The following is a 14,841-nucleotide window of genomic DNA, read 5'->3' as shown; positions in this document are numbered from 1 at the left end:
CCACCTAGCAGTTTAAAAGAATGCAAATGTGAGTAGATAAATGGGTACCAATTTGGTGAGAAGATAATAGCATTCTGTGCACCTCAGCATATAATCAATCTGCCACATGACCACAGAAGAGAATGCTGGCTCCCTCAGCTAAGAAATGGAGATGAACATTACCCCCTAGAGCAGGCGTGAAATGCTCCAGGTTCGAACTGGATCAGCCGATCCGGCAGCGATGGGGGTAGGTGGTTCAGAGAACCAGTAGCAAAAATCCCTGGCCCCCCCCGCCCATGCCCACCCAATGCCCGGTTGCCCGATTCCCTGTTTGCCACTTCTTTTAAAAAATGCTTTTAAAAGGTTAAAAAAAGGCTCTGACACTCCCAGCTGAGCTGCCTGATCATCAGAACCTTTTTTTATACTTTTAAAAGCATTTTTTTACACAACCTATTCGGCCGAATAGGTTTTTTAAAAAATGCTTTTAAAAGTAAAAAAAAGATCACGTGCCACAGCTGATCACCCTCCCCCAGCGCGCTGTTCTTCTTACCCCATGCCCCTTTTGCTGTACACTGTGTGTGCGTGTGCTCACCTTGCTTTTGGTGCGTGGTGCTATAGCAAACCGGTTCAAATTTCACCACTGCCCTAGAGTCAGACATGACTGGACAGGGGAAATCTTTACCTTTATACAATCTCATATTTGGGTTGAATTTTCAGTCATATGCTGCTTTTAACACCTACACAATTGTTCTGTTACTTTTATATTTCTTAAGAACATTCTTCTATCCTGATTTGATAGCCTATATGCCAAGGACTTTTCCAAATCAAAGAAATCCTAGTTGAATTAGTATTAGAGTAATTTTATCAGAACCAATATTAGTAGGAGAACTCATTTCCTAGTTCCAACTTTAAAAAAGAACCAAACACTTCAAATTTGGAAAAGCTACTTCTTCCCTCAAAACAAGTTGGGCTAAAAACTCAAAAAATCCACATTTAGCCACCTAAGATAAACATTGGACATGAAAAAAATCTGGCCTTTGAAATATATTGCAGTCACGGGCAATAATCTGAATTAATTTATTAAAAGATTTTATTCATATGTCCTATAGCACTAGATGGAGGAATAAAAATGAATAAAACAATTTTTAAAAATCTACATACGAGAAAAATCTGCAATGTGAACTTACTGAATGAGGTAGCTACATAATGGGTCAGTAAACTACACTGCTTCAGCTTGTTGAAGCAGTGTTTCAGCAACCAGTCTTTACAGTAGATGGCAATAATTGTGTTCCTATAACTAATTCCATTTTCTATTTCTATTCATCTCAGATTTGGCAATTAGAATTTTTTCAGCATTACCTAAGGGAGCTTCAGTGACATTGGTTGGAACAAAATAAATGGGAGTTTAAAGGAACTGTACATCAAATTTCATCCTATCTATAATAATAGACATTGTGATGTTAGTACATAGCCAGATGCATATCTGTTATCATACTGATTGTGAATACCAATGTTTTCTTCCACATGTGGCTCTCCCTTACTGAATCAGGAGAAAATGTTGCTTTCCGATTACTGTATTTCTTGTTTTAAATATAATAAAGCCATGTCAGCTTCAGCAAGGAGAATAGACGGTCTAGGAGAATAGTTCTTAAGTATTTTTAAAACCTAGTAAATCTTGAGAGGCTTTCTGAACACAAAACTACTAGAAGATTGAGTACTTATTATATCTTTATATCAAGAATATAGCAAGTATTATTTACTGACCTACATGGAAAGTCCACACAATTTTAAAGGTATAATCAGACTGATTTTATATTTTCCTACATAACTCTTACTTGGTCACATCTGAAGTACCCAATAAAGGACAGAATAATCTAAGGGAAAACATAACCACTACTACAGTATACACAGAATATCTTAAGCAGTGATTTTGCAATGACATTTTACTTTAGTTTATATAGAAAAAGGATAATCTATTACCCATAAGACATACAGATTCTCTACCAAACAAGTAGTTGTATGATAAAGCTGCACATACCTTTTAAAAGATTGATTTGGGTTTTATACATATATAGTATTTCCTAGCAAAATCTCAGAGTCTTCCTTCTCTCCTCCCCTTCTTACAGCCTTTTTCTGCTATCTCTCTTCCATAACTCAACTAACCCAACAGAACCAGCCAGTTTTAAATTTCAGTTGGGACCTCAGTGACCTGTTAATGAATCTACAGAGAGGAGGAAAAACTCACTGTGTTGAGTTATGCCTGGTGTTGCTAGCTGACTAGGAGTCAGAAATGCTTGAAGCGTTAACGTAATTGGAAGAATGTGAAAAATGAAGCGTTGGGCTCCTGAGCAAAGTGAAAGGTCAAAGCAAGACTTACACAAAACAAGTCTCTGGAAGATGGCCTCATTATACCATTAAAACAGTTTCTTTCCTCCCTTGCCCCCACCTAGTTTTCTTCCTTTGTAAAATGTTTTAGCGTTTTATGTCTATTAATAAGTTTAATTAATCTTTCTAGTTTTTAAGTAAGCAAGTTAATAAATGCATACAAGAAAAGAAAGCCAAGTATATTTAACTTTTTGATCTTAGATAGAATAATATTGTCTGAAACAATTTTGCCTCTATGATTTGAACCATGGTAAGGCAATAAGTGGTACTAATACTAATGCAGCCATGATACTATTACAATGTATGGAATAATTTACTTGAACAACTAAGATGACTTGCTAAAAAAATCTTATAGAACCCAGCTAATATAATTAGGATTATCTTTCATTGAACAGTGGTCAAAGGCTTTAACTCTTCCAATACCAGCACTTAAATTCACTCCATCATACTTTTCACTTCACATGTTTTCATTTTATAAGGGTGCGCTGTAGCTTTTTAAATAAAATATAAATATTCTTTATTTTTTTTCCATTTATAAATAATGATTTTTGCAATAATCTTTGTTATGTTCTCCCAAGTTATCAAGTACGATATGTGTATCTGGAACATAAATGTATTCCAGGGTTGTTCACCTCCTCATGATACACATACAATGAATATATGCAATGAGAAATGCAATAAGGATTATAACATACAATAATATTTGTTTTATCAAACTATAAAAGCTGGGAAAGCAAAAGATGTGATGCCTACAAATAAACAGAGAATGTGTATAGAACAGATAATAGTGTATTAGAAGTCAAGACAACTAAAGTATGATGAGAAAGGCTGACAGAGAAAGATAGAAACTCTAATACTTGCTTATCAGTGTATTGTAATGTAGCACTAACCATTTTATATAATTCATCGCAAGGAATTTTTATTGATGTTTTAGTTGCCAAGAAAATTGCATGGATATATGTGTGAAATCACCATAGTCATGTTTAGCTTGAAGGGGGTTTTACCATTAGAATCCTATAGCAAACTCCTTTAAACAACCCATTCCCAGCATAATCAATGGAATTGGAATTGGCTAAGTCGTAGGGATAAGAAAAGCAGGGTTTGAAGATTTAAACATAAAATTAAAAAAAGGTTAGATTCCCACCTTCTTGATGTATTAAATTAAGTAACAAGGTAACTGTCTAGGTTTGGAAAATTACACTCTAGATGAAAAATATTTCCTTCTGAACATAATATAAATATGTTGAGTCATTACTGCATCTGACTCAAGTCAATGGAAAATTTTAAAAACTAACAACACTTGTTCAAAGTAGCCTTTTAAAAACTATTTTTAAAGAAAACGGGCCTTTTAAACCGATGACTGATTTTATTACAAAAAGCAGGCATACAACCAATTGATACAGCACCCATTATGCAGAGATATAACTCCTAGTTCCATCATTCCAATCCAGATTATTTCTCCAAGCCACTAGGAAGGTATTTTTCCTGAATGGTTCATAGCAGCTTGTGTCTGCATGTGATTTGAATCAGGGCCATTCCTTGAGGCAAGATTTAAATACCTTCTGTGCCACATCATGGCTCAGACCCAAATCACACCTTGTAATATGTGGCTGTATACCTTAATCTAAGCTTTCCCACAACTGCCTCTAGTCTTGGAAAGAGAAGTGAAAAAATATTGGGCAAGTATTACTGAGGATGGTCCTGATTTCTGGAACAGAGATAAACAAGTACAGAGTATTTGTTGCTTTAGGACATGAAAATTTACTCCTGATGAAGATAAATAGCTATTAATTTAGTGAGTTCATCATGGAGTTCATCCAGGAATTACACACATTCACAACACTCATTTGTTTTTAAATATACATAATCATATATATATATAGCAATCAATTATTGCCACTGCTATGAGTAAGCTTTAAAAAAAATCCGAAATATAAAATTTAAATCCGTTGGACAAATTATACAAAGCAAATCTCTTTTTGCTCATATGAAGGCAAGTACATCTTCTCTAAACTTTTGGTTTCTATATAAATAACTGGCATCAATAATATACTTTCTTAAATAGAAGTTAACAGCATTGTAAAGATGTAGAACAGTTTTGAAAAAACTAGATTATTAACATTGGAATATTAGCAAATATCCAGTTTAATCTTTGCAAAGAGATGAATAGCTAAACTTTAAGGATTAAATATGATTTTTAAAAACCTTGATTATGCAAACTGGAAGTATTAAGTCAATAAAGTGTTAAATTGGATTCCAATCCCAATTTAACAGGGAGCAAATCCCATTTTATTCAATGTGACTTATTTGTGAACAGCTATGAACATCATTGCCCCATTAAGTGTATAAAATATTCGTGTTACCCATGTTAAAGTAGGGCTATAATTATGATGGGCACAATGCTTACGTCTTATACCACAATCCTAAAAATCATTTATATAACTGATACAAACTTAACCTATTTCCAAATAAAGCAGGGTAGGTAGAAATATTAAGTGGTAATCCACAAGCAACTCATTACAAAAGGAATTCTTAATTTTATTAGAATACTTTAATATAAAATCTACTGCCAATTTCAAACCATTCAATAAATGCATCCTTTGTGCGAATGAGTCAAAATTGTTTTTGTTTTCTTCCTGCACTGGGCTAAGAAGAACATTTCAACTGGCTTGAAAAGCCTTTTTTCAGTTGACTGTAATATTTTTCTATTTAGAGACTAACGTGAATTGCTGCACCACAGCTGGGGTGCATGTCTGCCACGATATTTACTTACACCACACATGCACACACACAAATGCACGCACACACAGAGAGAAAATCCTGTAGATAACCAAATTTGTAAAGGAATTGGCAGAACTAATCAATTGTTATTGCAAAGCTTGTTTGAAGATTAGATATTTGGCTTTGAAATAAAAATAAAATACAGCTAAGAAGGTTGAAAAAAAGGAAACAAGTGTCTCCCTAAGTTACAGCTGATTACATTGCAAGCCTGCCATTCATGTGTTTACACTAAGGCAGATGTACTGATATAATAAAAGACACTGAAGTTATTTTAGTCATGCCTACTTTGCACAAGGAAAAAAAAGCTTGACCTTTTACCTTGCTCACTGCTGTTGTCTCCACTCTGGGAAGCATGGCCCCCACTGGAAGGCCCTGGTGTGCCTGCTGAGTGCGTTGACGTTGCATCATCATGATCTCTCCAAGAGGAAGGATTCTGGTGTCAGATTGTCCATTTTTTCCCACAGTTATCATTCCAATAGCAAATCGAGGAAGAGAGGTTGGGAAGCCAGAAAAAAAGTAGGCAGGTTAGCATTTGCAAATATTCCTAAAATTCAGACACTGTTCAGAGGCAAATGATTACTGAGGTTGCAATCCTATACCATTTTACCTTGAGATGTGTTCTCCTGAAAATTTGAGATTTGTCTTTGATTCAATATGTACAGAAATATATCGTGACATGCTAATTTAAGTCACTTCCATTTTTACATATTTACACCATAATAAAGTGCAGTTCTAATAATATTTTAAAGTTCTTCTCCTTAAGAGCTTTTTTTTTTTTTTTACTTTTTATACTTGTAACAACCAGTTCGTCAGTTAAGGAAAAATTTTAACATTTTATATTTACACGGTCACAAAATAATTCCATAGATGAGCCTATGAAGGCATATTAAGTTTAAAAGCAATTATTCCCAAGAAAATCAATATATTATTGTTCTCTAGTTCTTATAATAATAAAAAATAACTAGAGATATTCAAAAACACAGCTGAGCCACTATCTCTCTTTATTTCAGTTTTTCCTACCAAATCTGCAACAGGATATTTTTTTTCTAATATGGTGTAGGAGATTAATAATTTTAACACACACAAAAACTGTGGTTTTTTTCTCTATTATAGCATCTATACCCTAAACAAAATATACCTAAGATGGAAGACGAATGATATTTTAAAAATATTATACAGCTAAAGGTTAACTAGATATGTAAGTTTAAATGGTCATTTGCAATATATTCTTCTACAGCCTTTCTATCTGATATATAATGGCAATACATGAACTAATAATCACTGAAGATTTGGGAAAGCTTCCCTAATTCTACAGTAGTTTAGTAATATAATTACTATTTGTTTACATTTATTGATCATCGGTTTTCCTGAAGAGAACTGCTATTTAAAAAGATACATGAAGAAAGCTGAAAGTTGCAGCTAACTGCTACTTCACTAAGCATATTCTCCTCCTGGTCCTCCTCCCTTTTCCTGATCATTCCCAATACCCTGCTGTTGCTTAAAGGAAAACAGGAATTCTACTGTACAGGAAAAGCTTTATCAGCACCACATGAAGGCAGGCAAGGGATGGAATTTCCTCCAGCAGAAAAGGAGAATAAGAACACATGCAATAGATCAGACTTGGAGCTGAACTTCCATTGCTTGACACCTATCCATGACAGCTTAAATTAAACACATCCTAACAAGAAGCACTTTTGTAAAATATTCTACATTCAGGGAAATATCATGAACTCTAAGCAATTCCACAGAGAAGGCATCAATATTTACTTTGTAGTAAACTTCAGCATCACCATCAACAACTACAACTAAAAATTTAGAAAATTTAGAAAAATACCAATCTGTTCAAAACTGGAGATAACCCCAATAATTAAAGCTTTTTAATGACTCCCCCAAATTATTGAATTTTTGAGTCAAATGCTTAATTACTTAATTAATTACCAGGTTGGCAACTGAAGCTCAAGTTATCATCTTTAAACCATGTTCTAAATTATTTCATATAAAAATATCAAGTAAGCCTAGATAATCACATTCCAACACTAAATTGAATGGGCATTAATGTCTAAGCAGTGAAAGAGAGATAAATGGAAACAAATAGTTAATAATAACTACATAACTCTCTTAGATCAGTAGAACAATCTACAAAAATAAATCAAAATTGAAATACTACTTTAAAAATAATTTTCCATCAAATTAATATACACATTTTTGCCTAAATTAATTTCCACATTATAGAAAGTCACACTGAAAAATAACAAAATGCTATAATTAAAAGTAATACTCTTCAAATTAATATTCTCCTCCCACAATATACAAAAATAATACCATATTGCAAACTCAGGAAGGTTTAAAATAAAAGAAGAAGTTAAAAGAGTCTGAAATGTTTCGATTTTATACTTATATCTATTATGTGGAGACACACAGAGATGCATACACAACTATTTCAAAAAAGCAATGTTGATTAGATTTCAGGAAAACTTATATAGAAATAAAATGTCACACGATCAAGCAAGTTTCTGTGCAGTCTCGATTAAACAGATCGAGCCTACGAGCTCCTCTTTTTATCTCTGAGTTAGAAAACCACTCAAATAGCTTCAAGCTGAAGGCAAACAGCAGACAGGAGCACTTTAGCCCTCTGCAGCCTCTCTCAGCGTCAGCTGTTTGCCGGATGGTAATCAGATAAAGAGTTAGAAGAAATACATGAAAAAGGTAACAAAACAATAGCCTGGCATGCATTTGGTCCTCCAACATCATGTTGAAAGCTGCTCTTTATAAAATTTATAAAACAATATTTTCCTAGGACACATATTTCAGACACTATAATATTAATGTTATGTTCTTCAGGTTTTCTTAAAAGTAGCTTCTGTTGAAAGTCCTTAGTTCACTATTAAAATTTCAGTAATTTATCCAGTTAACACCTTAGTTAATTTTTAAGGCACATGTTAACCAAAACCATACAGTATTTGGAAAACCAAGTGTTTCTGGTTTATATAAGGACACTGAGTTTAAACTTCTTGCAGCAGAAATCATTTGCTTTTTATACCTTCACTCAGAGTTCCAATCTCAATTAGAAGGATGGTGCCTACATACATTGATAGCCATTTGTGGGGAGGGGGGGACCCTATAACTGTCTTTTATTCTTCCAAGAAAAAAATAGTAGAGGAAATTGGGAAGAATATATGGGATATTTGTGTTTCACCTCAAACTTTCTAACTGTTCCCTAGCTCTGTCTGACATTAGGTTCAGCCAAAAATCATACTCATTCATTATTAGTACTGTAACAAACATGGCATCATATTCATAACTTGAGAACGTTATTCATGACCAAATAATCAGTTTCATCCACAAGTCAATGGCAACAATGAGATCTTTCATTCTGGGTATGTATTTCCATATAATGTTATTTTATATATTAATTTAATGTAAGTAAATTTGGTCACAGATTATTTATTTATTTATTTCATTAGATTAAGATACTGCCCCACTGCACAAAAAATTAAAGTCACCCTAGCGATACTTAAGTAGTAAATAACTTTCTAATTTTAACATAGTAGGCCAATAGTGTCCTGCCAGAAGATTTAACTTCTTTATCTAAAAGATTGAATGCTACCATGGTATTTTGCCTTGATTTACTTGAAAGAGTGTATTTGGGGGCAAATTTTGGGAGAGAAGAGTAACTAGAAAATTGCAAGAGAAGATACTAAGAAATTGATCCTTTGTATGAACAGAAATGCATCACATTGTAGATGGCATTTGACTACCCAGTTTTCTAGAGGATTCACTGTATTCATATATAGATGATATTGATTAAATCCACTTTTTGAAAATGATTCAAACATATCATTATTTTTGGATGCTAGGGCAGTTTCATTTATGTAACCCTATAGGTTTTGAATCATTGAAACCCATATGTTGATAATCTATATACTAAATTCAACTGGAATCAATTTTTCTTGTATAATCACTAGCACCCTGAAGAATTTATATTTCAGTATTATAGAAAAAAATCTGGCTAAATTTAAATATGATAATAGCACATATTATCTCAAACAACATATACATAATGAGCTGAAAAGAACTTAAGCTTGTAACCAGAAAAACTCTCATACTTATGAAGATGTAACTGCAGTATAGAAATATGCTGAAACATTCAGAAAACAACTTAGCGTATGAAAAGCTACTCAAAAAGTCAACTCACATTATCTAACTATCTTTTGGAAATGGTGTGTTTAACTTGAAGCCAATGTTTAGTAGCAATGCAGATGTTAAGGGGAGGGGGTACTTTGATCATCATCCATATTTTTAAAATTGTTATTCCAACCAATAGTTTAAAAATGGGACAACATAAGAATTAAATTAAGACAGTTATAACTTGTCACAGCAACTATTTATTTAACTTTGTACATATTATGACACATATTTAAACAGTAAAAAAGTATGAATATGTTGAATTGAATCACCAGCTGAAGAGCCATGTACTATGGAATGCAGAGTTCACATGTATCTATTCCCAATAGTTTTAATAATTGGGAGTCAAATATGGCACTACTCTTGCTCTTATCTAATTGTGTTAAAGAGCAGTGTTACCAGGAGCAAAGCAGTAATACTGAGTGGCACACAATAGAAGGAGATGGAAAATAGATACAAGAAGCTAGGTCTCCAGGGGCAGTATTTTCTATTTGCTGGGCTAAGACTCACAGCTGATAATGCAAGTTGTAATTAATATAAAAGCAGGAGACAATATGGGGAAGGCTTGTACTAGCAGGGCCACAGGAGATCACTCTGCAGCTATCTACTGTTTCTCATTATGTATACAGCTTTTCACAGAAACACAACTTTGCCAGTATTTTTCCCTTGAAAGTTTTTAAAAAATGATTTAGCACCATCATTCAATTTTGCTAAATCTAAAGAAGAGCAGGGAAAGGACAAGAGTCTCTAGGCATATGAAGCAAATGTACTGCAAATGTACAGTTTTCCTGTTCTTACAAATCTAATGGAAGTTTTAAATGTTTTAACTCCTGCATGCTTTCTTTTTAGAGAAATGAAATATTTTCAACCCAGACCTGTTTTATAATAATTATTTATTAACATTCCTCAGAGGCATGTGATTGTTTATATGCTTGAATACTGGTCACTCATCTTGCACAATGCCAAGGTTAGTGATTTAATAAGCCTCAAACTTCTGTGTAAATGACAGCTTACAAAGATACAGATGGATTAACTCTGCATTCCTTATGCAACCCAAACTTTCACTGGGCAAAATCACTTTAATTATGCAAGGGGCCCCTGCGGGGTCAATTCTGATCTCACACTGTTTTTATAGTAGTACAACTCAATTCATTATGAAATCACTTGTATTTCAAAATAATATTCTATTTAACTGTCTAACTATCTATATTGCTACATGCTAGTCAGTGAATAGCAGAAAGAAGATAGAATCAGTTGATTTTGATGGGCATTTATATGCAAAAATAAAAATTAGCTCTCCTATCTATGGCATTCATAAAAGTTTCTGATAGAAAAAAAAGTCTTCTTTTCTGGATAAACAAATTAAGAAGACATAATATAGTACAGCTTGTATACTAGATGGCATTTAGTTATTATAAATCAATTTTGTATATGAAAACATCAACACTTGGACATGGTATTTGACTATAAGTTAAATACATTTGATTTCATCTAAGGCCTAATCATAAACTAGATGAGATCTTGTATCATCTCAACATACTGACACCAGCCAAATGACACAATTTACCTAAAATTTTTGTTCTAGTTACTAATACATTCCAGAACAAGATTGTTATGTGGTATTTTAGAAAATATAATCTATACTCACATTAAAACATCGTAAAATACAATATGTAAAATTTCAAAACTGCTGGCATAAACAGTGCATTTATAAAAAATCTTGATAAGAAAATATACAGATTTAATACCCAGATTCAAATATACACATGAACACAAACATAATCCCACTTAAATATAAATAGCTTAATCTGATATTCTAACAGGCATTTCTTTTTAGAAATAAATCTCACTTAGTTTAGCAAAATGTCTCACATATCTATCCATAAGACTGCAGCGCTTATAACCTACATATTAAAACAACATCATGTATTTTAGATAAAAATCTATAAGAAGAATAGATATAAATGTGTAAAACTGTATGATTCCATATCAGTGCTATGCACAAATAAATGAGCAAGGTTACAAAAGAGATATGACTCCTTTTATACCGCATATAAATGTAATTTTCTTTCGCTGTACTTACTTTTACAAGTATCTTATGCCATACATGTATCAATCTCTATAAACCTCCACATATGTATTAGGTTTTCTTGTGCATTTAAGATTTCAAATGATCTAATGTGAGCTATGTGAATAGAAAAGTTATACCTGCTTATTCATAACCGTGGACTCTTTCTACCTGCATCAGCCTTTTTTCTTATTATAGATATTATACCTTTTATATTGATATTGAACAGTGTTCAAAAGAGTACTTTTCATGTATAGTATACCTTCATTACACAATTGAACTAGTAAAAAATAAGATGAAAAATAAACAAATGCCAACATAAATGCAGTTTGATTTCAGTTAAATTGTAAATACGTTACTTGATGAGGCAGTCCAGGTGCTACAGGAGAAATTTTTACTACATTTAAGATACTGACAACTGGGATCTAAGTGGCAAAGCATTATAATATCAAATTTAATGTATACAATGGATTTTAGTGAAATCAAGATAATTTTACGAAGATTGTTAGACAATGTGTTAGCTATCAAATCTGTTTATTCCTGGATAACAAATATTAGATGCCTTACTAGGCATAGGTATATGTAAAACCAGCAACTCTGCAAGCTTCACACTGTATGAGCTATGGAATATAGCAGTCTACTATTTTGACTGTACAAACTGATTTGTACTTTGTATATTTTACACAGTATGATCACTGGAAAATAGTATAGTTTTGTAGCCACCTACTTCTCAATAATCCTTTAAGCAATTTTTAAGGAGGAATTTAAGCAATTCCTCCTTCTCCCCAAAGGTTTATAATGATTGTACTGTAATGATACAGTAAATAGAACTGCAACTGTGAACCGCTTCACAGAATCTGTATGAAGCAGAGTCCATATAAGTACACAGTTACGTTTGTTAAATTTGTTCTCAGTCCTAAATATAATAAAGTATAAGGACATTAAGACCTGATCTTACATTCCTGGCAAGTCTAACATTCCACAAATTTGTGGTCCATTGGAGATGAAAGCCTTTTGAAGGAATTGCTGTTTATGTCTTTTTTAAAAATCCAGAAATCAAAGCTGAGCAACTACAACAAACGTATATGACCTATATAAGTTATTTATTTTAACATAATATTGTTTATTGAATACTTGAAAAATGCAGCCATGCCTAAAATATTGTGCATGACATATTTCTCAATCTGATGTGGCATCAATTATTGTTCACATTTGCCTTAAATTTTAACAGACATTTGTTCACAGGACATATTTATCTACAGTTCAAATGTGAAAATAGTTTTATGTATGAAATATAAAATCTCCTTTAAGTGAAGTCCTATTCTTGGTAACTTCATGGACACAGAAAATATGGAATTGTCTTGCCAAAAAATATGAGAGTTTGTCATTGCCTTTCTGAATTTTCCCTCTGCTTGGTCTAGGTTATAGTCCTTGGGTTTCTAGGTGGTCTCTTATCCATGTACTAAACAAATTTGACCCTATCTAGTTGTTTGAGATCAGCCAAAGTTCTGTGATAAAATTTTACAAGAATTTACAAGAATTCCTGAATGTGTATATACTTAAATAAGAGGAGCAATCAGTGCTGGCTCTCTGTTTTCAAAAACATTTTAAAATTCTCATTTTTGTAAATTCTACAGTAGACTTGAGCATCTTTGATACAAACTAACAAATACTTTGTAAACTGATCTTCAAAGTACATTCCTAGAAAGTCACTATCTCTTGCTTTAATCATCCAATATAAATCTAGAAAACCCTGCTTTACAGGTCTAGTGTAAAGTATTTTAAAGATTTAGAAACTGTTCTGTGATTATTATAAAGAAAAATAGTGTGAATGAATCTATTCCAAATATTCATTTACATAACTGGAACATATATACTGGCATAGTCAAGGCAGAACAAGAATAAAAATTTCCTTCTATCAGTTTTTACTTTTGAAAGACCTCAGCCATAAATTAGGTATAGGCCATTTTCTATTATCCTTTTCTCAGATCATTAACAAATGTAATAAAACAAGTTTAATGCTGTCAGTGTTATAGGGAAAATCCCTTGAAATAGGATTTCCATGAAAGTGTATATGTGTGTGTGTGTAAAATTGTTAACTACTTGTAAAGAATCTAAAAAATATATTTAAAACTATATGAATAATGGTTAACTGAAGTCAAGGTTGAGGAATTTTGAGTTCATATATATGCATACATGTGACAGTGATAAATTGCATTCCTAAGAAACACAAGTCAACAATGTCTACAGTAGTATTTTATCTGGTTTATTTCAGTTATAGCACATCTCTATACATCTACAACTAACACTTGAGTGCAATAAAAATATACCACTATGAGAGTATTAAAAATTCAAACCATAATTATGGAGTTTATATTTACTAACTATGCCATAGTATACATCAAATATAGCAATTTTTCATATCTAACTGTCCTAGTCTTTGACTAGCAAAGTTCTTGGACAACTGATTCTTACTATATTATAAAAGAATTAACAGTAATTAACAGTACAATAAAATAACATTAAGTGTGTGTGCATTTTATTGTTACCAACATTAGAAAGACTCTGCTTTTTGCATAAAAGCTAGCATTTTTGCCAAAATGAAGCCTTTTCTTATCACAAACTAAATTATATTTTTCAACAATGCAGATCTACAAAGAGACACATATTTGAACACAGGAATCTCATTGTGAGTATTAGTTTCTCTGACTTTTCCTTAGTTTGAGCTATGCCATAGTATATAACTTTCAATCACGTTAGAACCCAGTAAACTGCTACTACAGTTACTATATTGCAGTTTATCTATAACTATGAACAGAACAGAAAATATCAATTATTTTTCACAAACTGTCATTTGCACAAAAGGGGTTCTGGCCCAGAACAAATTAAAACATCTTTAAAGCTGTAAATTCATAGCCATTCAGGTGAACTCTTAAGTATTTCAAAAGTAAATACAGCTATAAGAAAGACCAAAACAATGGTCAGGAGTTAATACAGAGAAAACACCATGCCATCTTGTGTCCTTAAGTGGTTTATCATAACACCTGCACCACCCTTCACCAAATGAGATTTAGCCGTAGGCTGTATTTAAATATGCATATCAAAGCAAGCAAAAAATAAATCTTGAATAGCAAATTAAAGAAATGCTCATGTTTATCCATTTTAAGTGTCAAGTAAAAATCCACAAATAAACAACTTTATTCTAGATTTTTATATGGTCATTAAAATTTCAAAATTCATTATTACTGATTATTAATAAAGTATTACACTTTATATTAATATGTATGCATGCATGTATGTGTACATTATTCTTATCTGTACCTTTATCAAATGTATCCTTAGGGTGATGTTAACATACATATCTAATAAGGCACAATTCCCAAATGCACCTCAGTGATATAACTATTAATTTCCCAGTTGGTGTTCTAGTTGCACAAATTATT

General features: G+C 32.4%; 1 protein-coding gene across 8 annotated transcripts in view; it reads right to left on the bottom strand.

The window, feature by feature from the left end:
* Window positions 1–14,841, bottom strand: part of MEIS2 (Meis homeobox 2) — a 283,323-nt gene that overhangs the window by 259,511 nt on the left and 8,971 nt on the right. For all 8 annotated transcript variants that reach the window (XM_058162152.1, XM_058162154.1, XM_058162160.1 and 5 more), the window contains one exon: window positions 5,464–5,578. In XM_058162152.1, the coding sequence (XP_058018135.1) occupies window positions 5,464–5,578 (115 nt within the window). The remainder of the gene's footprint in view (window positions 1–5,463; window positions 5,579–14,841) is intronic.

Source organism: Ahaetulla prasina, chromosome 1 (assembly GCF_028640845.1).
Source record: "Ahaetulla prasina isolate Xishuangbanna chromosome 1, ASM2864084v1, whole genome shotgun sequence".
Classification (NCBI taxonomy): Eukaryota; Metazoa; Chordata; class Lepidosauria; order Squamata; family Colubridae; genus Ahaetulla; species Ahaetulla prasina.
Note: the sequence above shows the minus strand (reverse complement) of the source record. Positions and strands in the feature narration are given on the sequence as shown.